We start from the raw sequence: 27,714 nt of genomic DNA, 5'->3' as shown, positions 1-27,714 counted from the left end.
ATGGAAAACAAAAAAAAAAATCACAGAAAAGAAAAAAAAATCTTCTTTGGAATCAGCAAAGGAATAGGACACTTTACTCCGCACACATTCACTACGCATGCCATTACCCCGCTCTTTTTACTCCGCAGAAACCTTACAACGCAGGCCTTTACAACACAATCCATTACAACCCATTGTTCATTACAACGCAATTTACTGTCCTAACTCCACAGGGGCGTTGTAATGGGAAATGCATTGTAATGGTTTGCAGTGTTAAGTCCTGCGTTGTAAAAGTTTTTGCAGAGTAAAAAATGCGGGTAATGACATGCGTTGTAAGGCATGCGGAGTAAAGGGTGTTTCCCCCAAAGAGTATTCTTTCTACATGGACATAACAGGAACATCTGGAAGGCCTGGAGCTGCAGCTGTGCCCAGCTCTGGTCGGTGGGTCATTCTTACGCCTTGAATCTTCTTTCTTCTCACCCTCAGGAGCTCTTGGGCTTCAGGGCGCAACCGTGCCGCGTCATCGCCTGCCTCCTTGGGTACCTCTTCTCTCTGGGGCTCCTGAAGCTGTTCTTCTATTGGAAGCCGGAGTGGGATGTCTGGGCTCACTGCACCCCATGCACCTTGGATGAAGCTGATGTTGTTCTACTTCGAACCACAGTAAGTCTTGAGTGTCCATGGGGGGTAAGGACTGATGGTGTGACGTGGCCTCACACACACTTCTTGAGCTTAGGTGGGTCAGACTTTATAAACAGTGCAAACATATGAATTAATATTTTGTTCTACTGCATAGCTGGTGGTAAAATATGGCATAAAACAAATAAACCGCTTGTAATTACCAACTTTCACAAGAGGTGCAAAGGCACAAGGTGGTACATTGGTATCTAAATATACTTCTGCGTGGTTGGAAGGTATGTATGTATGGACGTACGTATGCATCCACACACATATGTTTGCATGCACATATGTATGTATGCATGTGGTATTTATGCATGCATACATATGTAGAAGTGATACCTTTGCTCAGCCCTGGCTTTTAGCGCTACCTTCCCATGTGCACTAGAGAGACCTGAGATAGATGGATTATTAAGGGGGCTGCCACTTAGAGGTGTTGGGATTCTGCTGTGTTTTCCATTGTGCGCCCCTGTGGCATTAAAGGTGGGCGGCAAGTGCATGGTGTGGACACCACCAGGAATAGTGCTGCACGGGGGGCATCTTACAGCAGCACAGAACCTATGCACCTTGTGTAGATCTTCTGCTGTGAGTGGCAAGGCCAGCAGTAGTTGGTCCCTGGTTTAGCAGTCAGAGAGGTGGAGGAGAAGTTTGTCCTCTTCAGTGGGAGAAAGCTGTTGTAAACTGGGTGCAGTCAGCCTACCACAGCAGGTCTACCTACCCAACACCACCCAACCCAGCGCAGCCAACCCAACCCAGCCCAACACAACCCAACCCAGCCAGCCCAAACCAACCCAGCCAACCAAATCCAACCCAACCCAGCCCAACCGAATCCAGCTCAACCCAGCCCAACCCAATCCAACCCAACCCAGCCCAGCCCAATCCACCCCAACCCAACCCAACCTAGCCCAGTCCAGCCAACCCAACCCAGCCCAACACAACCCAACCCAGCACAGCCCAAACCAACCCAGCCAACCCAATCCAACCCAACCCAGCCCAACCCAATCCAACCCAACCCAGCCCAGCCCAACCCAATCCAACCCAACCCAGCCCAGCCCAGCCCAACCCACCCCAACCCAACCCAGCCTAACCCAATCCAACCCAACCCAGCCCATCCCAACCCACCCCAACCCAAGCCAGGCCAGCCCAAAGGGCCCAACCCAACCCAATTCAACCCAGCCCAGCCCAACCCAGTCCAGCCCAGCCCAACCCAACCCAACCCAACCTAGCCCAATCCAGCCCAGCCCAACCCAACCCAGCCCAACCCAACCCAACCCATTCCAACCCAACCCAACCCAGCCCAGCCCAACCCAACCCAACCCAACCCAGCCCAGCTCAACCCAACCCAACCCAGTCTAACCCAACCCAACTCAGCCCAGCCCACCACAGCAGGTATACCAACCCAGCCCAGCCCAACCCAGCCCAGCCCAGAACAGAAGCGGATAATGATCACTAGGTAGGAGTTCGAGCTTCTGGAACAGTTTTGGAAACCCATTATATTAAAGAGAAATAAACCATGGATTGAAGAATTGGTGACCCCATTGAGCCAAGCGATCAAACTAAACCTCTTTTAAGGAGGTATTGGTGGAGATGGAATTTTGGGGAAATGAGGCGTCCCCCATGTGTGCAAATATTGGTTTCAAATGATGAAGTTTATGGATTGTATTTGCAAATATATTTGTTGTTTGCTATTTAACACCCTGTTGTATGCAGAAGTTCTGAAAGGGACCCTGTGCCCCCTTATGAGGCCTCAGATCATCAGAGGAGTCAGCTCTCAAGAGGGCCAGGGCAGCATTGGAACCAGGACTATCGAGGGGTTGTGAGAGGGGTATCTCCAGTGTTTGTCCCCAGCAGGCATTGGCTGCTAAGAGACTCCTCAAGGGAAGGGAGCCTCTGATGCCGAATGGGGACTTCTTTCTCCTGGCTCCAGACATGGACATGGACGAAGTGACAAAGAAGCCATCAGGAGGTGCCCAGTCAGTGCAGTCCTGAGGGCACCCTCTGAAAGGGGGTCCCATGCAGGCAGCTCCAGACACTCACTGCGCCCACCTTCAGCGAAACCTAAGACCCCTTTGAAAGTGGGGGCGGGGTCCTGGCCAGAAATGTCAAAGGCTGACAACGCTTCAAACTACTGCTTCAACCTTCACCCATGCACTGCTCTATCAGAAGGGTGATTGACAGTTTGCCAGGAAGAAATATATGATGCACTGTTCTTGTTTCCGCCCAGCAATGTCCCTCTCACTAATGAGGACAGTGCACACAGTGAGGGAGATTTACTAAGATTTGATGCCATATTTGTGTCACAAAAGTGACTTAAATTGGTGCAAAATCTTTTTTTCACAATTTACTTTCCTGCGCTAAACTTGCTTAGCGCTGGAAATACCTTGAAAGTAAAGCAAAGAAGCGCATAGCACGCCTTTGCATTACCTAGCGCCCAGGGGGCGTAGCACGCCTTTGCATTAACTAGCGCCCAGGGGGCATAGCACGCCTTTGTATGAACTAGCGCCCAGGGGGCATAGCACGCCTTTGTATTAACTAGCGCCCAGGGGGCATAGCACGCCTTTGTATTAACTAGCGCCCAGGGGGCATAGCACGCCTTTGTATGAACTAGCGCCCAGGGGGCATAGCACGCCTTTGTATTAACTAGCGCCCAGGGGGCATAGCACGCCTTTGTATTAACTAGCGCCCAGGGGGCATAGCACGCCTTTGCATGAACTAGCGCCCAGGGGGCATAGCACGCCTTTGTATGAACAAGCGCCCAGGGGGCATAGCACGCCTTTGCATGAACTAGCGCCCAGGGGGCATAGCACGCCTTTGTATGAACAAGCGCCCAGGGGGCATAGCACGCCTTTGCATGAACTAGCGCCCAGGGGGCGTACCATGGGTGGAGCATGGGCGTTTCCCTGCAACCCCCCAGGGTTTGCAACGTTAAACCCAATAGATTGGGTTAATTGACAGAAAACTGCGCCTTTTAAAGTAGGCGCAAGGAAGGAGAGAAGCTTCCATTACTCGCTCCTTTTCGACTGTCCACGTGTGCTGCACTTTGCAGCACGCAAACAAAGAGGGAAGAGGTTTGAAGTGAGTCTCCGCATCCTGCTTTGAACTCGAAGGGTTCCTTTCCAGTACAAAACCTCTGCTAGACTCAAGGAGACGCCGTGGCGCAAAGGCGCTGGGAAAAGAGAGGACAGCGCCTTATTTGAATCCATTTGGCGCTCGCCTCCTCTCTCCTTTTTACGCAGCACAGTGCAGCATTTATGGCTACTGCAAAGTGTGAAAAAGTGGCAAATCTCCCCCTTAGGGCAATCAGACCCTCTGTGCTGGATGCTGAGAGGCTCCAATGCAGGCTTTGGCTGAAAGTCAGAAGCCTGTTGGCGCCCCCTCTGAGTCTAGCCAAGGGTTGAGTGCACGAGGGATGAGTCGTCTTTAAAGAAGCGGGCTCGTCGCCATCTTATATAGTCAAAACCATGTGGTATGAGCAAAAATGGTGTAAAGGGGGGTGGGTGCAGGACTTTGTTGAAGGTTTTGCCTCACTGAACTCACCTCAAGGATCTACACTGCAGGGGTGAGCCAGAGAGACACGGGTGAGCTGGGGGTGTCCACTGCAAGGGTGAGTCAGAGAGACACAGGTGAGCTGGGGGTGTCCACTGCAGGGGGGAGCCAGAGAGACACGGGTGAGCTGGGGGTGTCCACTGCAGGGGTGAGTCAGAGAGACACGGGTGAGCTGGGGGTGTCCACTGCAGGGGTGAGCCAGAAAGACACGGGTGAGCTGGGGGTGTCCACTGCAGGGGTGAGTCAGAGAGACACAGGTGAGCTGGGGGTGTCCACTGCAGGGGTGAGCCAGAGAGACACGGGTGAGCTCAGGGTGTCCACTGCAGGGGTGAGCCAGAGAGACACGGGTGAGCTGGGGGTGTCCACTGCAGGGGTGAGCCAGAGAGACACGGGTGAGTTGGGGCTGTCCACTGCAGGGGAGAGCCAGAGAGACACAGGTGAGCTGGGGGTGTCCACTGCAGGGGGGAGCCAGAGAGACACGGGTGAGCTGGGGTGTCCATTGCAGGGGTGAGCCAGAGAGACACGGGTGAGCTGGGGGTGTACACTGCAGGGGTGAGCCAGAGAGACACGAGTGAGCTGGGGGTGTCCACTGCAGGGGTGAGTCAGAGAGACACGGGTGAGCTGGGGGTGTCCACTGCAGGGGTGAGCCAGAGAGACACGGGTGAGCTGGGGGTGTCCACTGCAGGGGTGAGTCAGAGAGACACAGGTGAGCTGGGGCGTCCACTGCAGGGGTGAGCCAGAGAGACACGGTGAGCTGGGGGTGTCCACTGCAGGGGGGAGCCAGAGAGACACGGGTGAGTTGGGGCTGTCCACTGCAGGGGTGAGCCAGAGATACACAGGTGAGTTGGGGCTGTCCACTGCAGGGGTGAGTCAGAGAGACACGGGTGAGCTGAGGGTGTACACTGCAGGGGGGAGCCAGAGAGTTACGGGTGAGCTCAGGTTGTACACTGCAGGGGTGAGCCAGAGAGACACGGGTGAGCTGGGGGTGTACACTGCAGGGGAGAGCAAGAGAGACACAGGTGAGCTCAGGGTGTACACTGCAGGGGTGAGCCAGAGAGACACGGGTGAGCTGGGGGTGTCCACTGCAGGGGTGAGCCAGAGAGACACGGGTGAGCTGGGGGTGTACACTGCAGGGGTGAGCCAGAGAGACACGGGTGAGCTGGGGGTGTACACTGCAGGGGTGAGCCAGAGAAACGCGGGTGAGCTGGGGGTGTACACTGCAGGGGTGAGCCAGAGAGACACGGGTGAGCTGGGGGTGTACACTGCAGGGGTGAGCCAGAGAGACACAGGTGAGCTGGGGGTGTCCACTGCAGGGGTGAGCCCGAGAGACACTGGTGAGCTGGGGTGTCCACTGCAGGGGGGAGCCAGAGAGACACAGGTGAGCTCAGGTTGTACACTGTAGGGGGAGCCAGAGAGACACAGGTGAGCTGGGTTGTCCACTGCAGGGGTGAGCCAGAGAGACACGGATGAGCTGGGGGTGTCCACTGCAGGGGTGAGCCAGAGAGACACAGGTGAGCTGGGGGTGTCCACTGCAGAGGTGAGCCAGACGGACACGGGTGAGCTGGGGGTGTCCACTGCAGGGGTGAGCCAGAGAGACACGAGTGAGCTCAGGGTGCCCACTGCAGGGGTGAGCCAGGGAGACACAGGTGAGCTGGGGGTGTCCACTGCAGGGGTGAGCCCGAGAGACACAGGTGAGCTGGGGTGTCCACTGCAGGGGGGAGCCAGAGAGACACAGGTGAGCTCAGGTTGTACACTGTAGGGGGAGCCAGAGAGACACAGGTGAGCTGGGTTGTCCACTGCAGGGGTGAGCCAGAGAGACACGGATGAGCTGGGGGTGTCCACTGCAGGGGTGAGCCAGAGAGACACAGGTGAGCTGGGGGTGTCCACTGCAGAGGTGAGCCAGACGGACACGGGTGAGCTGGGGGTGTCCACTGCAGGGGTGAGCCACAGAGACACGGAAGAGCTCAGGGTGCCCACTGCAGGGGTGAGCCAGGGAGACACAGGTGAGCTGGGGGTGTCCACTGCAGGGGTGAGCCAGAGAGACACGGAAGAGCTCAGGGTGCCCACTGCAGGGGTGAGCCAGGGAGACACAGGTGAGCTGGGGGTGTCCACGGCAGGGGTGAGCCAGAGAGACACGGGTGAACTCAGGGTGTCACTGCATGGGGGAGCCAGAGAGACACGGGTCTGCAGGGGTGTCCACTGCAGGGGGGAGCCAGAGAGACACGGGTGAACTCAGGGTATACACTGCATGGGGGAGCCAGAGAGACACGGGTCTGCAGGGGTGTCCACTGCAGGGGTGAGTCAGAGAGACACGGGTGAGCTGGGGTTGTCCACTGCAGGGGGGAGCCAGAGAGACACGGGTGAGCTGGGGTTGTCCACTGCAGGGGTGAGCCAAAGAGACATAGGTGAGCTGGGGGTATCCACTGCAGGGGTGAGCCTGAGAGACATGGGTGAACTGGGGGTGTTCACTGCAGGGGTGAGCCAGAGAGACACAGGTGAGCTGGGGTGTCCACTGCAGGGGTGAGTCAGAGAGACACGGGTGAGCTGGGGGTGTACACTGCAGGGGTGAGCCAGAGAGACACGAGTGAGCTGGGGGTGTCCACTGCAGAGGTGAGCCAGAGAGACACGGGTGAGCTGGGGGTGTCCACTGCAGGGGGGAGCCAGAGAGACACAGGTGAGCTGGGTTGTCCACTGCAGGGGTGAGCCAGAGAGACACGGGTGAGCTCAGGGTGTCCACTGCAGGGGTGAGCCAGAGAGACACGGGTGAGCTGGGGGTGTCCACTGCAGGGGGGAGCCAGAGAGACACGGGTGAGCTGGGGGTGTCCACTGCAGGGGTGATCCGGAGAGACACGGGTGAGCTCAGGGTGTCCTCTGCAGGGGTGAGTCAGAGAGACACGGGTGAGCTGGGGGTGTCCACTGCAGGGGGGAGCCAGAGAGACACGGGTGAGCTGGGGTTGCCACTGAAGGGGTGAGCCAGAGAGACACGGGTGAGCTAGGGTTGTCCACTGCAGGGGTGAGCCAAAGAGACACAGGTGAGCTGCGGGTATCCACTGCAGGGGTGAGCCAGAGAGACATGGGTGAACTGGGGGTGTTCACTGCAGGGGTGAGCCAGAGAGACACAGGTGAGCTGGGTTGTCCACTGCAGGGGTGAGCCAGAGAGACACAGGTGAACTAGGGGTGTCCACTGCAGGGGGGAGCCAGAGAGACACAGGTGAGCTGGGTTGTCCACTGCAGGGGTGAGCCAAAGAGACACAGGTGAGCTGGGGGTATCCACTGCAGGGGTGAGCCAGAGAGACATGGGTTAACTGGGGGTGTTCACTGCAGGGGTGAGCCAGAGAGACACAGATGAACTCAGGGTGTACACTGCAGGGGTGAGTCAGAGAGACACGGGTGAGCTGGGGGTGTCCACTGCAGGGGTGAGCCAGAGAGACATGGGTGAACTGGGGGTGTCCACTGCAGGGGGAGCCAGAGATACACAGGTGAGTTGGGGCTGTCCACTGCAGGGGTGAGCCAGGTAGACACGGGTGAGCTGGGGGTGTCCACTGCAGGGGTGAGCCAGGAAGACACGGATGAGCTCAGGGTGTCCACTGCAGGGGGGAGCCAGAGATACACAGGTGAGTTGGGGGTGTCCACTACAGGGGTGAGTCAGAGAGACACAGGTGAGCTCAGTGCGTACACTGCAGGGGGGAGCCAGAGATACACAGGTGAGCTCAGTGCGTACACTGCAGGGTTGAGCCAGAGAGACACGGGTGAGCTAGGGGTGTCCACTGCAGGGGTGAGCCTGAGAGACACGGAAGTGCTCAGGGTGTCCACTACAGGGGTGAGTCAGGAAGACACGGATGAGCTCAGGGTGTACACTGCAGGGGTGAGCCAGAGAGATACGGGTGAGCTGGGGGTGTCCACTGCAGGGGAGAGCCCGAGAGACACGGGTGAGCTGGGGGTGTCCACTGCAGAGGTGAGACAGAGAGGCACGGGTGAGCTGGGGGTGTCCACTGCAGGGGGGAGCCAGAGAGACACAGGTGAGCTGGGGTGTCCACTGCAGGGGTGAGTCAGAGAGACACGGGTAAGCTGGGGGTGTCCACTGCAGTGGTGAGCCAGAGAGACACGGGTGAGCTCAGGGTGTACACTGCAGGGGTGAGCCAGAGAGACACGGATGAGCTCAGGGTGTACACTGCAGGGGGAGCCAGAGACACGGGTGAGCTGGGGGTGTCCACTGCAGGGGTGAGCCAGAGAGACACGGGTGAGCAGAGGGTGTCCACTGCAGGGGTGAGCCAGAGAGACACGGGTGAGCAGAGGGTGTCCACTGCAGGGGTGAGCCAGACGGACACGGGTGAGCTGGGGGTGTCCACTGCAGGGGTGAGCCAGACAGACACGGGTGAGCTCAGGGTGTCCACTGCAGGGGTGAGCCAGAGAGACACGGGTGAGCTGGGGGTGTACACTGCAGGGGTGAGCCAGAGAGACACGAGTGAGATGGGGCTGTACACTGCAGGGGTGAGCCAGAGAGACACGGGTGAGCTGGGGGTGTACACTGCAGGGAGAAGTCAGAGAGACACTGGTGAGCTGGGGGTGTCCACTGCAGGGGTGAGCCAGACGGACACGGGTGAGCTGGGGTGTCCACTGCAGGGGTGAGTCAGAGAGACACGGGTGAGCTGGGGGTGTCCACTGCAGAGGTGAGCCAGAGAGGCACGGGTGAGCTGGGGGTGTCCACTGCAGGGGGGAGCCAGAGAGACACAGGTGAGCTGGGGTGTCCACTGCAGGGGTGAGTCAGAGAGACACGGGTGAGCTGGGGGTGTCCACTGCAGAGGTGAGCCAGAGAGACACGGGTGAGCTCAGGGTGTACACTGCAGGGGTGAGCCAGAGAGACACGGGTGAGCTGGGGGTGTCCACTGCAGGGGTGAGCCAGAGAGACACGGGTGAGCAGAGGGTGTCCACTGCAGGGGTGAGCCAGAGAGACACGGGTGAGCAGAGGGTGTCCACTGCAGGGGTGAGCCAGACGGACACGGGTGAGCTGGGGGTGTCCACTGCAGGGGTGAGCCAGACAGACACGGGTGAGCTCAGGGTGTACACTGCAGGGAGAAGTCAGAGAGACACTGGTGAGCTGGGGGTGTCCACTGCAGGGGTGAGCCAGACAGACACGGGTGAGCTGGGGGTGTCCACTGCAGGGGGGAGCCAGAGAGACACGAGTGAGCAGAGGGTGTCCACTGCAGTGGTGAGCCAGAGAGACACGGGTGAGCTCAGGGTGTACACTGCAGGGGGGAGCCAGAGACACGGGTGAGCTGGGGTTGTCCACTGAAGGGGTGAGCCAGAGAGACACGGGTGAGCTAGGGGTGTCCACTGCAGGAGTGAGCCAGAGAGACACTGCTGAGCTGGGGGTGTCCACTGAAGGGGGGAGCCAGAGAGACACAGGTGAGCTGGGGGTGTCCACTGCAGGGGTGAGCCCGAGAGACACGGATGAGCTCAGGGTGTACACTGCAGGGGGGAGCCAGAGAGACACGGGTGAGCTGGGGGTGTCCACTACAGGGGTGAGCCAGAGAGACACGGAAGAGCTAAGGGTTTCCACTGCAGGGGGGAGCCAGAGAGACACTGGTGAGCTGGGGGTGTCCACTACAGGGGTGAGCCAGAGAGACACGGGTGAGCTCAGGGTGTCCACTGCAGGGGGGAGTCAGAGAGACACGGGTGAGCTCATGGTGTCCACTGCAGGGGTGAGCCAGAGAGACACGGTGAGCTGGGGGTGTCCACTGCAGGGGTGAGCCAGAGAGACACGGTGAGCTGGGGGTGTCCACTGCAGGGGAGACCCAGAGAGACACAGAAGAGCTCAGGGTGTCCACTGCAGGGGTGAGCCAGAGAGACACGGGTGAGCTGGGGGTGTCCACTGCAGGGGTGAGCCAGAGAGACAAGGTGAGCTGGGGGTGTCCACTGCAGGGGAGACCCAGAGAGACACGGGTGAGCTCAGGGTGTATACCTCAGGGGTGAGCCAGAGAGACACGGGTGAGCTGGGGGTGTCCACTGCAGGGGTGAGCCAGAGAGACACGGGTGAGCTCAGGGTGTCCACTGCAGGGGTGAGTCAGAGAGACACGGGTGAGCTGGGGGTGTCCACTGCAGGGGTGAGCCAGAGAGACAGGGGTGAGCTGGGGGTGTACACTGCAGGGGTGAGCCAGAGAGACACAGGTGAGCTGGGGGTGTCCACTGCAGGGGTGAGCCAGAGAGACACGGGTGAGCTGGGGGTGTCCACTGCAGGGGTGAGCCAGAGAGACACAGGTGAGCTGGGGTGTCCACTGCAGGGGTGAGCCCGAGAGACACAGGTGAGCTGGGGTGTCCACTGCAGGGGTGAGCCAGAGAGACACAGGTGAGCTCAGGTTGTACACTGTAGGGGGAGCCAGAGAGACACAGGTGAGCTCAGGGTGTCCACTGCAGGGGTGAGCCAGAGAGACACAGGTGAGCTGGGTTGTCCACTGCAGGGGTGAGCCAGAGAGACACAGGTGAGCTCAGGGTGTCCACTGCAGGGGTGAGCCAGAGAGACGCTGGTGAGCTGGGGGTGTCCACTGAAGGGGTGAGCCAGAGAGACACAGGTGAGCTGGGGCGTCCACTGCAGGGGGGAGCCAGAGAGACACGGGTGAGCAGAGGGTGTCCACTGCAGTGGTGAGCCAGAGAGACACGGGTGAGCTCAGGGTGTACACTGCAGGGGGGAGCCAGAGACACGGGTGAGCTGGGGTTGTCCACTGAAGGGGTGAGCCAGAGAGACACGGGTGAGCTAGGGGTGTCCACTGCAGGAGTGAGCCAGAGAGACACTGCTGAGCTGGGGGTGTCCACTGAAGGGGGGAGCCAGAGAGACACAGGTGAGCTGGGGGTGTCCACTGCAGGGGTGAGCCCGAGAGACACGGATGAGCTCAGGGTGTACACTGCAGGGGGGAGCCAGAGAGACACGGGTGAGCTGGGGGTGTCCACTACAGGGGTGAGCCAGAGAGACACTGAAGAGCTAAGGGTTTCCACTGCAGGGGGGAGCCAGAGAGACACTGGTGAGCTGGGGGTGTCCACTACAGGGGTGAGCCAGAGAGACACGGGTGAGCTCAGGGTGTCCACTGCAGGGGGGAGTCAGAGAGACACGGGTGAGCTCATGGTGTCCACTGCAGGGGTGAGCCAGAGAGACATGGTGAGCTGGGGGTGTCCACTGCAGGGGTGAGCCAGAGAGACACGGTGAGCTGGGGGTGTCCACTGCAGGGGAGACCCAGAGAGACACAGAAGAGCTCAGGGTGTCCACTGCAGGGGTGAGCCAGAGAGACACAGGTGAGCTGGGGGTGTCCACTGCAGGGGTGAGCCAGAGAGACACGGTGAGCTGGGGGTGTCCACTGCAGGGGAGACCCAGAGAGACACGGGTGAGCTCAGGGTGTATACCTCAGGGGTGAGCCAGAGAGACACGGGTGAGCTGGGGGTGTCGACTGCAGGGGTGAGCCAGAGAGACACGGGTGAGCTCAGGGTGTCCACTGCAGGGGTGAGTCAGAGAGACACGGGTGAGCTGGGGGTGTCCACTGCAGGGGTGAGCCAGAGAGACAGGGGTGAGCTGGGGGTGTACACTGCAGGGGTGAGCCAGAGAGACACAGGTGAGCTGGGGGTGTCCACTGCAGGGGTGAGCCAGAGAGACACGGGTGAGCTGGGGGTGTCCACTGCAGGGGTGAGCCAGAGAGACACAGGTGAGCTGGGGTGTCCACTGCAGGGGTGAGCCCGAGAGACACAGGTGAGCTGGGGTGTCCACTGCAGGGGTGAGCCAGAGAGACACAGGTGAGCTCAGGTTGTACACTGTAGGGGGAGCCAGAGAGACACAGGTGAGCTCAGGGTGTCCACTGCAGGGGTGAGCCAGAGAGACACAGGTGAGCTGGGTTGTCCACTGCAGGGGTGAGCCAGAGAGACACAGGTGAGCTCAGGGTGTCCACTGCAGGGGTGAGCCAGAGAGACGCTGGTGAGCTGGGGGTGTCCACTGAAGGGGTGAGCCAGAGAGACACAGGTGAGCTGGGGCGTCCACTGCAGGGGTGAGCCAGAGAGACACGGTGAGCTGGGGGTGTCCACTGCAGGGGGGAGCCAGAGAGACACGGGTGAGTTGGGGCTGTCCACTGCAGGGGTGAGCCAGAGATACACAGGTGAGTTGGGGCTGTCCACTGCAGGGGTGAGCCAGAGAGACACGGGTGAGCTCAGGGTGTACACTGCAGGGGGGAGTCAGAGAGACACTGGTGAGCTGGGGGTGTCCACTGCAGGGGTGAGCCAGAGAGACAGGGGTGAGCTCAGGGTGTCCACTGCAGGGGGGAGCCAGAGAGACACGGGTGAGCTAGGGTTGTCCACTGCAGGGGTGAGCCAGAGAGACACGGGTGAACTCAGGGTGTCACTGCAGGGCGGAGCCAGAGAGACACAGGTGAGCAGGGGTGTCCACTGCAGGGGGGAGCCAGAGAGACACGGGTGAGCTGGGGGTGTCCACTGCAGGGGTGAGCCAGAGAGACACGGGTGAGCTGGGGGTGTCCACCACAGGGGTGAGCCAGAGAGACACGGGTGAGCTGGGGGTGTCCACTGCAGGGATGAGCCAGAGATACACAGGTGAGTTGGGGCTGTCCACTGCAGGGGTGAGCCAGAGAGACACGGATGAACTCAGGGTGTCCACTGCAGGGGTGAGCCAGAGAGACAAGGGTGAGCTCAGGGTGTACACTGCAGGGGAGAGCCAGAGAGACACAGGTGAGCTGGGGTGTCCACTGCAGGGGTGAGTCAGAGAGACACGGGTGAGCTGGGGGTGTCCACTGCAGGGGAGAGCAAGAGAGACACAGGTGAGCTGGGGTGTCCACTGCAGGGGTGAGTCAGAGAGACACGGGTGAGCTGGGGGTGTCCACTGCAGAGGTGAGCCAGAGAGACACAGATGAACTCAGGATGTACACTGCAGGGGTGAGCCAGAGAGACACGGGTGAGCTGGGGGTGTACACTGCAGGGGTGAGCCAGAGAGACACTGCTGAGCTGGGGGTGTCCACTGCAGGGGTGAGTCAGAGAGACACGGGTGAGCTGGGGTGTCCACTGCAGGAGTGAGCCAGAGAGACACAGGTGAGCTGGGGGTGTCCACTGCAGGGGTGAGCCCGAGAGACACGGGTGAGCTGGGGGTGTCCACTGCAGGGGTGAGCCAGAGAAACACGGGTGAGCTCAGGGTGTACACTGCAGGGGGGAGCCAGAGAGACACGGGTGAGCTGGGGGTGTCCACTGCAGGGGTGAGTCAGAGAGACACGGGTGAGCTGGGGTGTCCACTGCAGGGGTGAGCCAGAGAGACACAGGTGAGCTGGGGGTGTCCACTGCAGGGGTGAGTCAGAGAGACACGGGTGAGCTGGGGTTTTCCACTGCAGGGGGGAGCCAGAGAGACACGGGTGAGCTGGGGTTGTCCACTGCAGGGGGGAGCCAGAGAGACACGGGTGAGCTGGGGGTGTCCACTACAGGGGTGAGCCTGAGAGACACGGAAGTGCTCAGGGTGTCCACTACAGGGGTGAGTCAGAGAGACACAGGTGAGCTGGGGTGTCCACTGCAGGGGTGAGTCAGAGAGACACGGGTGAGCTGGGGGTGTACACTGCAGGGGTGAGCCAGAGAGACACGAGTGAGCTGGGGGTGTCCACTGCAGAGGTGAGTCAGAGAGACACAGGTGAGCTGGGGGTGTCCACTGCAGAGGTGAGCCAGAGAGACACGGGTGAGCTGGGGTTGTCCACTGCAGGGGGGAGCCAGAGAGACACGGGTGAGCTGGGGGTGTCCACTACAGGGGTGAGCCTGAGAGACACGGAAGTGCTCAGGGTGTCCACTACAGGGGTGAGTCAGAGAGACACAGGTGAGCTGGGGTGTCCACTGCAGGGGTGAGTCAGAGAGACACGGGTGAGCTGGGGGTGTACACTGCAGGGGTGAGCCAGAGAGACACGAGTGAGCTGGGGGTGTCCACTGCAGAGGTGAGTCAGAGAGACACAGGTGAGCTGGGGTGTCCACTGCAGGGGTGAGTCAGAGAGACACGGGTGAGCTGGGGGTGTACACTGCAGGGGTGAGCCAGAGAGACACGAGTGAGCTGGGGGTGTCCACTGCAGAGGTGAGTCAGAGAGACACAGGTGAGCTGGGGGTGTCCACTGCAGAGGTGAGTCAGAGAGACACAGGTGAGCTGGGGGTGTCCACTGCAGGGGTGAGCCAGAGAGGCACAGATGAACTCAGGGTGTACACTGCAGGGGTGAGCCAGAGAGACACGGGTGAGCTGGGGGTGTACACTGCAGGGGTGAGCCAGAGAGACACGGGTGAGCTCAGGGTGTACACTGCAGGGGTGAGCCAGAGAGACACAGGTGAGCTGGGGGTGTCCACTGCAGGGGTGAGCCAGAGAGACACGGGTGAGCTGGGGGTGTACACTGCAGGGGTGAGCAGGGAGACACAGGTGAGCTCAGGTTGTACACTGTAGGGGGAGCCAGAGAGACACAGGTGAGCTGGGGGTGTCCACTGCAGGGGGGAGCCAGAGAGACACAGGTGAGCTCAGGTTGTACACTGTAGGGGGAGCCAGAGAGACACGGGTGAGCTGGGGGTGTCCACTGCAGGGGGGAGCCAGAGAGACACAGGTGAGCTCAGGTTGTACACTGTAGGGGGAGCCAGAGAGACACAGGTGAGCTGGGTTGTCCACTGCAGGGGTGAGCCAAAGAGACACAGGTGAGCTGGGGGTATCCACTGCAGGGGTGAGCCAGAGAGACATGGGTGAACTGGGGGTGTTCACTGCAGGGGTGAGCCAGAGAGACACAGATGAACTCAGTGTGTACACTGCAGGGGGGAGCCAGAGATACACAGGTGAGTTGGGGCTGTCCACTGCAGGGGTGAGCCAGGAAGACACGGGTGAGCTGGGGGTGTCCACTGCAGGGGTGAGCCAGAGAGACACGAGTGAGCTGGGGGTGTACACTGCAGGGGAGAGCCAAAGAGACACAGGTGAGCTCAGTGCGTACACTGCAGGGGGAGCCAGAGAGACACAGGTGAGTTGGGGGTGTCCACTACAGGGGTGAGCCTGAGAGACACAGAAGTGCTCAGGGTGTCCACTACAGGGGTGAGTCAGAGAGACACAGGTGAGCTGGGGGTGTCCACTGCAGGGGTGAGCCAGAGAGACACGAGTGAGCTGGGGGTGTCCACTGCAGGGGTGAGCCAGAGAGATACGGGTGAGCTGAGGGTGTCCACTGCAGGGGAGAGCCCGAGAGACACGGGTGAGCTGGGGTGTCCACTGCAGGGGTGAGTCAGAGAGACACGGGTGAGCTGGGGGTGTCCACTGCAGAGGTGAGCCAGAGAGGCACGGGTGAGCCGGGGGTGTCCACTGCAGGGGTGAGCCAGAGAGACACAGGTGAGCTGGGGTGTCCACTGCAGGGGTGAGTCAGAGAGACACGGGTGAGCTGGGGGTGTCCACTGCAGAGGTGAGCCAGAGAGGCACAGATGAACTCAGGGTGTACACTGCAGGGGTGAGCCAGAGAGACATGGGTGAACTGGGGTTGTCCACTGCAGGGGTGAGCCAGAGAGACACAGGTGAGCTGGGGTGTCCACTGCAGGGGTGAGCCAGAGAGACACGGGTGAGCTGGGGTGTCCACTGCAGGGGTGAGCCAGAGAGACACGGGTGAGCTGGGGTTGTCCACTGCAGGGGGGAGCCAGAGAGACACAGGTGAGCTCAGGTTGTCCACTGCAGGGGTGAGCCAGAGAGACACAGGTGAGCTGGGTTGTCCACTGTAGGGGGAGCCAGAGAGACACAGGTGAGCTCAGGGTGTCCACTGCAGGGGTGAGTCAGAGAGACACGGGTGAGCAGAGGGTGTCCACTGCAGTGGTGAGCCAGAGAGACACGGGTGAGCTCAGGGTGTACACTGCAGGGGGGAGCCAGAGAGACACGGGTGAGCTGGGGGTGTCCACTGCAGGGGTGAGCCAGAGAGACACTGCTGAGCTGGGGGTGTCCACTGCAGGGGTGAGTCAGAGAGACACAGGTGAGCTGGGGTGTCCACTGCAGGGGTGAGCCAGAGAGACACAGGTGAGCTGGGGGTGTCCACTGCAGGGGTGAGCCCGAGAGACACGGGTGAGCTGGGGGTGTCCACTGCAGGGGTGAGCCAGAGAGACACGGGTGAGCTCAGGGTGTACACTGCAGGGGGGAGCCAGAGAGACACGGGTGAGCTGGGGTTGTCCACTGAAGGGGTGAGCCAGAGAGACACAGGTGAGCTCAGGGTGTCCACTGCAGGGAGAAGTCAGAGAGACACTGGTGAGCTGGGGGTGTCCACTGCAGGGGTGAGTGAGATCGACACAGAAGAGCTCAGGGTGTCCACTGCAGGGGTGAGCCAGGGAGACACGGGTGAGCAGAGGGTGTCCACTGCAGTGGTGAGCCAGAGAGACACGGGTGAGCTCAGGGTGTACACTGCAGGGGGGAGCCAGAGACACGGGTGAGCTGGGGTTGTCCACTGAAGGGGTGAGCCAGAGAGACACGGGTGAGCTAGGGGTGTCCACTGCAGGGGTGAGCCAGAGAGACACTGGTGAGCTGGGGGTATCCACGGCATGGGTGAGCCAGAGAGACACTGGTGAGCTGGGGGTGTACACTGCATGGGTGAGCCAGAGAGACACGGGTGAGCTGGGGTTGTCCACTGCAGGGGGGAGCCAGAGAGACACGGGTGAGCTGGGGGTGTCCACTGCAGGGGGGAGCCAGAGAGACACGGGTGAGCTGGGGGTGTCCACTGCAGGGGTGAGCCAGAGAGACACTGCTGAGCTGGGGGTGTCCACTGCAGGGGTGAGCCAGAAAGACACTGCTGAGCTGGGGGTGTCCACTGCAGGGGTGAGTCAGAGAGACACGGGTGAGCTGGGGTGTCCACTGCAGGGGTGAGCCAGAGAGAAACGGGTGAGCTGGAGGTGTACACTGTATGGGTGAGCCAGACAGACACGGGTGAGCTGGGGGTGTACACTGCAGGGGTGAGCCAGAGAGACACGGGTGAGCTGGGGGTGTCCACTGCAGGGGTGAGCCAGAGAGACACGGGTGAGCTGGGGGTGTCCACTGCAGGGGTGAGCCAGACAGACACGGGTGAGCTGGGGGTGTACACTGCAGGGGTGAGCCAGAGAGACACGGGTGAGCTGGGGGTGTACACTGCAGGGGTGAGCCAGAGAGACACGGGTGAGCTGGGGGTGTCCACTGCAGGGGTGAGCCAGAGAGACACAGGTGAGCTCAGGGTGTCCACTGCAGGGGTGAGCCAGAGAGACACGGGTGAGCTGGGGGTGTCCACTGCAGGGGTGAGCCAGAGAGACACGGGTGAGCTGGGGTGTCCACTGCAGGGGTGAGCCAGAGAGACACGGGTGAGCTGGGGGTGTATACTGCAGGGGTGAGCCAGAGAGACACGGGTGAGCTCAGGGTGTCCACTGCTGGGGTGAGCCAGAGAGACACCGCTGAGCTGGGGGTGTCCACTACAGGGGTGAGTCAGAGAGACACGGGTGAGCTGGGGGTGTCCACTGCAGGGGTGAGCCAGAGAGACACAGGTGAGCTGGGGGTGTCCACTGCTGGGGTGAGCCAGAGAGACACTGCTGAGCTGGGGGTGTCCACTGCAGGAGTGAGCCAGAGAGACACGGGTGAGCTGGGGGTGTACACTGCAGGGGTGAGCCAGAGAGACATGGGTGAACTGGGGTTGTCCACTGCAGGGGTGAGCCAGAGAGACACAGGTGAGCTGGGGTGTCCACTGCAGGGGTGAGCCAGAGAGACACAGGTGAGCTGGGGTGTCCACTGCAGGGTGGAGCCAGAGAGACACAGGTGAGCTCAGGTTGTCCACTGCAGGGGTGAGCCCGAGAGACACGGGTGAGCTGGGGGTGTCCACTGCAGGAGCGAGCCAGAGAGACACGGGTGAGCTGGGGTGTCCACTGCAGGGGGGAGCCAGAGAGACACAGGGGAGCTCAGGGTGTCCACTGCAGGGGTGAGCCAGAGAGACACAGGTGAGCTGGGGGTGTCCACTGCAGGGGTGAGCCAGAGAGACACGGGTGAGCTGGGGGTGTACACTGCAGGGGTGAGCCAGAGAGACACGGGTGAGCTGGGGGTGTCCACTGCAGGGGGGAGCCAGAGAGACACAGGTGAGCTGGGGTGTCCACTGCAGGGTTGAGCCAGAGATACACAGATGAGCTCAGGGTGTACACTGCATGGGGGAGCCAGAGAGACACGGGTGAGCTGGGGGTGTCCACTGCAGGGGTGAGCTAGAGAGACACGGGTGAGCTGGGGTGTCCACTGCAGGGGTGAGCCAGAGAGACACGGGTGAGCTGGGGTTGTCCACTGCAGGGGTGAGCCAGAGAGACACGGGTGAGTTGGGAGTGTCCACAGCAGGGGTGAGCCAGAGAGATACGGGTGAGCTGGGGGTGTACACTGCAGGGGGGAGCCAGAGAGACCCTGGTGAGCTGGGGGTGTCCACTGCAGGGGTGAGCAGGGAGACACAGGTGAGCTGGGGGTGTCCACTGCAGGGGCGAGCCCGAGAGACACGGGTGAGCTGGGGGTGTCTACTGCAGGGGTGAGCCAGGGATACACGGGTGAGCTCAGGGTGTACACTGCAGGGGGGAGCCAGAGAGACAAGGGTGAGCTGGGGGTGTCCACTGCAGGGGTGAGCTAGAGAGACACGGGTGAGCTGGGGTGTCCACTGCAGGGGTGAGCAGGGAGACACAGGTGAGCTGGGGGTGTCCACTGCAGGGGGGAGCCAGAGAGACACGGGTGAGCTGGGGTTGTCCACTGCAGGGGTGAGCCAGAGAGACACGGGTGAGCTGGGGGTGTCCACTGCAGGGGTGATCCAGAGAGACACGGGTGAGCTCAGGGTGTCCTCTGCAGGGGTGAGTCAGAGAGACACGGGTGAGCTGGGGGTGTCCACTGCAGGGGTGAGTCAGAGAGACACGGGTGAGCTGGGGGTGTCCACTGCAGGGGTGATCCAGAGAGACACGGGTGAGCTCAGGGTGTCCACTGCAGGGGTGAGTCAAAGAGACACGGGTGAGCTGGGGGTGTCCACTGCAGGGGTGAGTCAGAGAGACACGGGTGAGCTGGGGGTGTCCACTGCAGGGGTGATCCAGAGAGACACGGGTGAGCTGGGGGTGTCCACTGCAGGGGTGATCCAGAGAGACACTGGTGAGCTCAGGGTGTCTATGTAAACGTGGTGCTCATCTGAGGACTGTGTGTATTACGTGTTATCAAACTGCGGAGTGTGTCCACAGGGCTGGCTGAGGGCACACACTGGTGCCCATTGGCAGTGCCAAGTAGGATGATGTCATCAGTGATGTTATTTAATATATCACGAGGGATGTCATATGTGTGGCATGACAGAGGTACACGTTTTAGTTTGTTACATTAACCAAAACTTGTGCATTTCTGTGGTTTTTAGGTTTTGTTTAGTAACCATAGCTGCATGTTAATTATGTTTTTATTGAATTTCAGATGTTTAAACATTCATTCTGGCATCATGAGAAAACCAAACCATGATTTCCCTTTAACCTGTGGGTTATTCAGTGAAAGTTTGCATTTGCTTAGGTCGTATTAGGCAGGGAGTCATTCTTTGCATCTCAACCTATGCTTAAATCTAACCATTGAAGTACAAACAGTTTTGCTTTGGCTAGTAAGGAATAGCTTCAATCTCTCTGGAAAACCTTTGTTTGAACACAACTTAACCATTGCTCTGACATGGCATGCAGATGAAGGAAGGAGGGGTTTACTACGTATCATGGTTTATGGTATGTTCCTGCAGCCTTACAATACCATGGATTGTGTATGTGGAGATGTTCTCCAACCTATGTCACTTTGATCTATATTGCTTACTTCCTTTGACTGTACACAGTAGGGGAGACCACAGGGTCTCACAGGCCAGCCCTTGAGCACCACTGTTTACAGGCCGGCTGTGGCAGCCGGGCGTGGACTGTGGGGTGCTGTATGTGGAATCTGCGGCCGATCCTTTGTGGGTGTTTCAGATACACAGAGGATGGCCTTAGGAGCCTGCAGTGAAGTGTGAGATTAATGGTCTCAAAGTTGTACATGGTGAAGGCCATGAAATGTGGTCACGTCCTGTGCCCCTACCTCTGCGGATGTTCGTCCCACTCAGCACAAAATGCGCACAGCCTTTTAGTCACGTGCAGTGGACACCCCTCCTTTCTGGGAAGTTTGACCAGGCCTTGGTCTCCTGGGTCGGAGGCAGCTTCCCATGTTTGGGATCTTGGCCGTTCTAGGTCCACCGGGTGAGTGGTAGCTTGGCTGTAACTGACTTTGCCAGAGCGACCGGGACCAGCACAATCAAGACGTTTGCCCAGGTGTATGAGGGTGTCTGAGGGTGTCTGAGGGTGTATGAGGGTGTATGAGGGTGTATGTGGGTGTCTGAGGGTGTCTGAGGGTGTGTGAGGGTGTATGAGGGTGTATGAGGGTGTATGAGGGTGGGAAAGAACATCATGGTTCATCCTTTGGTGTTTTCACATCCAGGTCCTTCAGTCTTAGAAGCTTGCCCTGGTGTGTTGTTTTGGGGTGGGCAAGACCTTGGTGGCTCCCCATTTGATGGTTTTGCTGCCAAGCCCTAGGGTCCATGAAGTTTGCTCTGTTGTTGGTGGTCTGAGGTGGAGAAGGGGTTCACAGCTGGGCCCTTCAGGCCATGAAGCTTGCTCTGATATTAGTGTTCTTAAATCAGGGGGAGTTCAGGTCTCTGACTTTGGCGTTTGGCAAACGGACCCTTGAGTCTGGTAAGCTAGTCATGGCATCAGCGTATTTGGGGGGAAGACAGTTTGGGGGTTCTGCCTTTGGTGGTTTTGTGGCTAGGCCCTTCAGATCATGAAGCTTCCTCTGGCCTTGTGTTGTGCGGTGGTGGACAGCTGGATGGTTCTGACTTTGCCAGTCTCGCAGCCAGGATCTTCAGACCCTGAAGCTTGCCCTGCAGTGGTGTTCCGGCATGGGGGAAAGCTTGACACTTCCAGTGTTAGCAGTTTCACTGTAAAGTCCTTCAGTCCACAAAGCTTGTCCTAGTGTTGTTGATCAGGGGTTGGGAAAGTGGGTGTACACATACGTAGTTTGGGGTTTCTCATCCAGGCACGAACATTTATTAAGCTTGCCCTGGCATTGGTGTTACAGGTTGGAGGTTAGCTTGACTGTTCCGTCTTTGCAGACAGGCTCCTTGGATCGTAAAGCTTGTCCTGGCTCTGGAGTCCTAGGTTGGTAGAGATGTTAACATTTCTGCCTTTAGTAGTTTCTGTGGTATATCCCTCTTGTGTCCTCGTGCTGCACTCAGCACAAGGGCACACTTCTTATGTTATAACCTGTGATTCTCATACCAATGGCTCTGTTCGGTTCTAGTGCTCTGACCAACGAAAGTCAGTTGCCCGGAGTCCTGGAGTCGAGCGGCAGCACATTCCTGTGGGTGTTTGATAACTTTCAATAAAGAAGACTTCAAACTATACTTTCGTCCTACGGAGTCTCTTTACAACATTTGGCGAAGAGCGGGTCCCGAACCTCTTCAACACACCCACCAGGAAGATATTCGGCCAACTCTCAACGCCTGCCGACTCATTTCCACACGGACGGCTCACCTTCCTGAGGTATCTTTGAACTGCTTAGCTGTCCCGTCCTCAGCGGACACTTTGCCTCGGCGGATTTCTTCATCTTTTCCACATCTGCTAAGCGGTTCGTCTCGAGCTCGTGAGTGCCCCTGCGCAGCCCTGCTCCGTATTCCACGTACGTCATTACAATACTCACGTCATCACCCGTACTGACGTGTGTTCGACGGAGCTCAGATTCACGTTGCCTACGTTGCCTTGACATCACGCACACGTCGGGCGGCCATTTTATTGGTTGCCTAGCTACGCCCTCACATGGAATCGGCTTTGTGAAATCGACTTCCTTCAACTGCGCATATTTAATATCGTTTTGCCTGTATTACTTCAGCGTTCAACACTTCACCACTGGTATTTTCTACTTCTGTTACTAACATTCATTTCATTGACAAAAATGTATTGTTTTTCATTTTCAAATGTATAATTCCTTCGGTGACAGGCACACCATTGTCTGCACTTCAAGTTTCTTTGTAACTTTTCATGCAATTGTTTCATTCGTTTAATCCTCATTCATTTTTGGGCATATATTATTATTTTAATTGTTTTCTTTAACATTATTTTTCAATTCTTCAAAAACTGAGAAACCAATTTATTTTCAAATGGCTTCGTCTCAACAGTTTGCTCAACCTCCACCTTTTCTTCAACTTCCTGGCAAACCAACTATACCTTGGCGTCAATTGGTCAGAGCTTTTGCTAATCATATTGTTGTAATTGACGCAGTAAAATTCACCCCTGAAAGGAAAGTTGCCATATTATATGGTTGCTTAGGAGTTGCTGCACAGAATGTGTTCGAAAATCTTCCAAGGTCTCCCGTTCCCTCTGGTGAAGCAGGTGATCATTGGGATGAATATAAAGAAGCTTTGTCTCGCCTAGCAAGGTATTATGGTGAAGAACCAAATGAAATGCTTGAGAGACACAATTTCTTTAAAAGAAGACAGCATGAAGACGAATCCATTGAAGAGTATATTGCTCAATTAAGAATTTTAGCATCCACCTGTGAATTTGAATCAAATCCTGACGTCTATATCCGGGATCAATTTGTTTTTGCTTGTTATTCCAAAAAGATTCAACAACGTCTGTTGAGTTGTAAGAAACCTACACTTCAAGAGACCATTGACATTGCTAAGAGCATTGAAAGGTCTATAACAATGTCTAATGCTCTTCAGAAAGACGAACCTCACATTCCTTTTCATTCTTCCTCAAAAGATAATTCTAATTCTGTTAATGTTGTTAACGTGAATAGATCTTTTAAACAGTTGCCTAAGAAACCTAACCCCTTTTTGTTACAGGTGCGGTTCTAAGTCTCATATCGGTAATAACCCTTCTTGTCCTGCACTTGGCAAAAGATGTGTTTTATGCAAAAAAATAGGACATTTTCACGGTCTATGCAGATCTGTCAAAAAATCAGTCAGACCTTCTGTTAATAACAATGAATGTCCTGATATTGATGATTGCATAGATGAATTTCAAGATATGGTTGTTTCTATTCAGTGCAATTATATGTATGCTCCTAAATTAGTTAAAGGTCCATTCTGCTCTGCCCTTTTTGGTGACACAGAGATTTTAGTAATGGCAGATTCTGGATCTCCAATAACCATTTTGAATGACACAATGTTTCATGAAAAATGGAACAACTCCATTTCTTTAAATGAATCCGACCTCAGTCCTAAGGCATTCGGAGAATTTGATATTATCATGCTTGGTTATTTTAATTATAGGTTAGAGTGCTTTGGGAGATCAGTTATTACAAAAATCTATGTTGCGATTAATGGTCGCAATATTGTTGGATGGCAAGATCTCGCCTAAATGGGTCTTTACTTAATGCCTGGTTCTGACAATCCAATAAGAGTGGGTGACCCTCCTGAGGATTACTTTCCTGCTCCACCTTTCGTATCCGAATCTCTTCTCGTCGGTGATCATGAGTCTGACATTAAACAAATTTTGGACAAGTTTCCAAAAGTATTTTCCAATCAACCAGGTACTGTCAAAGGTTTTCGACAAGAGATCAAATTAAAAGCATCTACTCAACCTGTAGTCCATAAAGTTCGCCCGGTCCCTATTAGCGCAAGGGATGAACTTAAGTCTGTTCTCACTTCCCTTAAAAATGATGGTATCATTGCACCTTCAGACTCGTCTGAATGGGTTTCGCCCATTGTTATCGTACGCAAAAAGAATGGCGAGGTCAGGCTATGTGCCGATTTACGCACATTAAACAAAAATATTTTGGTTGACTGCCATCCCCTCCCCAAAATTCATGATCTCCTGGCTAATCTGGGTGGTGCAAAATATTTTTCTTTAATTGATTTGCGTTCAGCATACCATCAGGTTCCCCTCACTGAGGCCTCTCAAGATCTTACCACATTTGTGACCCCATTTGGAGTTTACAAATACTTGAAACTTCCTTTTGGACTAGCTAGTGCAGCTAGTGTTTTTCAAAAAATAATGGATCATCTTTTTCAGTCTATTTCTGGTGTACAGGCCTATCAGGGTGATATTTTGTTTTTTTCTCCTGATTGGGATTTTCATTTGTTACATCTGACTTCTGTTTTAAGTAAACTCAATGAATCTGGCATGACAGTCAGAGTTGATAAATGTAAATTTGGTTCTCAATCTTTGGAATACTTAGGTCATACCTTAACTCCTGAAGGCATAAAACCCAAGTCCTCTCTGATTGAGGCTATTACTCATGCCTCCCCTCCCAAAGACAAAGATGCTCTTCGTTCCTTTCTTGGTTTAGCCGAATATTATGCCCGTTTTGTTAAAGGCTATGCGCAAATTGTTGAACCTCTTTGTTCTCTGTTACGCAAAGGTTCAAAATTTGACTGGTCAGAAGAAATTGATGCATCGTTTATTCACATCAAGAACATGATTGTTGGAGCACCTGCATTACATCCTTTTCAAGATTCTGCCAGATGTTTCATAATGGTTGATGCTAGTTTAAATGGCTTAGGTGCAGTCTTGGGACAGTGGGTCTCAGGGAGAGAACACACAATTGCTTTTTCTTCCAGGAGACTTAAGGATTCTGAAACACACTATAGCACTATTGATCGAGAGTCCTTGGCTTGTGTATGGGCTATTGAAAAGTTTAAAAATTATATATGGGGACGTGAATTTGATTTATTCACTGATCACAAGCCTCTCACTCAGCTTCTTAATGGTGATGGTCTAGGGAGAGCCTCTTCAAGACTTGTTAGGCTTTTATCTAAATTACATGAGTTTCACTTCAACATCAAGCATATATCTGGTGGCAAGAATTTTCGTGCTGACTGTTTGTCCCGCATGTCGCTTAATGATTCTTCTGATTTCGAAGAAATTGGTGACATTGAGTGTGTAGTCGCCACTCTTGATGCAACTAAGTTCTGTCCTTGTATCACAGAAGAGTCTTGGTCCAAAGCATATGAGAATGATCATAATTTAAAATTAGTTGCACAGTACATTTCTGAAGGATGGCCAGAGAATAGGAAACTGTCTAATGAATTAAAAGCATTTTCCATGATCTCTTCTGAACTGTCCCTGGTTAACAATTTGATAATGAGACATGATGTTTTTATTCCTCCTTCAGATATTAGGCTTGATATCATTAAATTCGCACATCAAGGCCATATTGGCATTACAAAAACATCTCAACTCATCAAATCCCACTATTGGTGGCCCTCCATTGAGTCTCGGGTAAAGTTTTTTTATAGATTCCTGCAATGAAGGCTTACTTACGGATAAGAAATGAAAACTCATGAATAACCCTCTTCATCCCATTCCTTTTCCAGATAAACCATGGGAAAAGGTTGGTTTGGATTTTTCTGGCCCATTTGATGTCCTTTCTCACGAGATGAAATATGTCATTGTTCTAATTGACTATCACTCGAAGTGGGTGTATCACATGTTTTGTGACTCTCCAACTTCTGCCAATGCCATTAAATTCTTAAAGAAACTGTTTATCATTGAAGGCTGTCCATCTGTTGTAGTTACCGACAATGGTTCCCATTTCATATCCGAAAAATTGACTTCATTTTTACTTGAACATGATGTTGTTCATTTTAAAGTGGCTCTTTACTCACCAACTTCAAACGGCTTGGTTGAGAGAGCTAATAGACTCCTAAAAGATGCTGTTCAAACAGCTATTTCTTCTCATAATGATGTTAAGGATTTTCTTGAGGATAAGTTTTGGTCGTATAATATCTCTCCTCATAGTACAACTGGTGTGTCTCCTTTTTCATTGTTAAGGAATAGGAATGTTCATACTAAGTTGTGCCCCAAGTGGTTATCTCAGAAGAATGTCAAGACTAAAGTCAATGAATGTCATGATGATAATTTGGTTAATAGAGTTCTACAAAAACAGAATGTCATGAAGGACAGACATGATTTGGGTAAACGTGTCAGTTCTATTGATTTAAAGATTGGTGATTGGGTTCTTATTAAAAACCCGAAGAAAGTTTCTAAAGGTCTCTCCAAATTCTCCACTCCAGTTCAAGTAACTTCTGTTAGTAAAGCTTCAGCTTTACTTGGTAGTAGAGGATGGTGGAATAAGAGAGCTTTAGTTCACTTGACCAATTCTCAAGCACGCTCTTTGTTAAACTTGACTAGAGAACAATTTGATCGGTGTGACTGGTCTTTTTGGTTAAATGCTCCTATCTCTAGCAACTCTTCCTCTTTATGCTCTTTTTCTGATCTAACAGATCCACTGACAGGTTCTTCTCCTCCCTCCATTGTTTCTGAAGTTGGTGGGGAGGTTCTTCATCAATTTTCTGGTTCATCTGTTCGATGTAGGAAGTTACCTGTCAGATTTAATGATTATGTTTTAGGTTGAAATGCACTTGCTATTCTTTTTGTTGCTTTGTTTTATTCTTTTGTTTTCATTTTTGAAATATTGTGAAGAGGGAGAAGTTGTGGTATATCCCTCTTGTGTCCTCGTGCTGCACTCAGCACGAGGGCACACTTCTTATGTTATAACCTGTGATTCTCATTCCAATGGCTCCGTTCGGTTCTAGTGCTTTGGCCAACGAAAGTCAGTTGCCCGGAGTCCTGGAGTCAAGCGGCAGCACATTCCTGTGGGTGTTTGATAACTTTCAATAAAGAAGACTTCAAACTATACTTTCGTCCTACGGAGTCTCTTTACAACAGTTTCACAGCTCAATTCTTCAGTCTGTGAATCTTGCCTTGGTATTTGTGTGTAAGAGTGGCAGCAGCTCGACTGTACTGCCTTGGTGTGAGTTTACGGAGTGGACGGTTGCTGGAGGCAGCACCCTTTTATGTCCACGTCACTGTGTTCTACTGTTAGGACGCTTGGCCTTCTGTGGGCGTGCAGGGTTTGTGGTAACATTCTAGCAAATGCCTTTGTCCTTGCAGACCTGAGTCCCTCCAGTCCGGGAAGCACCCTCTAGCCTTGTTGTTTAGGGTTGAGGGAAAGCTTTAAGCTCTGCCTTTGGAAGTTTTGCAACCAGTCCCTTCAACCAGCAAAGCTTGACCTGGCCTTGGTGCAGCCAGTTAAGGGGGAGGTGGATGGGTCTGCCTTGGTGGCATTGCAACCAGGCCCTCAATCCCAAACAGGCTTCCCTGGCATTGACATACCCTGTGGGAGGGATCTTGAGGGTTCCACATTTACAGTTGTGTTTTGTCCATGAACCTGCCCTGGGTCTGGTGCCCTGGGTTGGGAAGATCCTGACAGTGCAGCATTTGGTAGTTTGCCCTCCCCGCCCTTCAGTCCATGAAGCTTGACCTGGAGTGACTGCTCTGAGGTGGGGAGAGGAACTGTTCCACCTTTGGCAGCCTTGGAGTCAGGCCCGTCAGTCCATGAAGCTTGACCTGGAGGGACTGCTCTGAGGTGGGGAGAGTGACTGTTCCACCTTTGGCAGCCTTGGAGTCAGGCCCTTCAGTCTCTGAGGCTTGCCCAGAATCAATGTACTGAGGTGAGAGGGGAGCTTGACAGTAGCTCCCTTGGCAGTTCCA

At 55.5% G+C, this 27,714-nt stretch overlaps 1 protein-coding gene across 1 annotated transcript in view; it reads left to right on the top strand.

The window, feature by feature from the left end:
* The first annotated feature begins 290 nt into the window (after positions 1–290).
* Positions 291–27,714, top strand: part of LOC147700477 (putative cation-transporting ATPase 13A4) — a 567,847-nt gene continuing 540,423 nt past the window's right edge. Inside the window, exons 1-2 of the mRNA XM_086928422.1 lie at positions 291–296; positions 466–639. Coding sequence (XP_086784548.1) covers positions 291–296; positions 466–639 — 180 coding nt within the window. The remainder of the gene's footprint in view (positions 297–465; positions 640–27,714) is intronic.

This window comes from Lissotriton vulgaris, chromosome 7 (genome assembly GCF_964263255.1).
Source record: "Lissotriton vulgaris chromosome 7, aLisVul1.2, whole genome shotgun sequence".
Classification (NCBI taxonomy): Eukaryota; Metazoa; Chordata; class Amphibia; order Caudata; family Salamandridae; genus Lissotriton; species Lissotriton vulgaris.
This window is presented reverse-complemented; position numbering and strand designations above follow the sequence as displayed.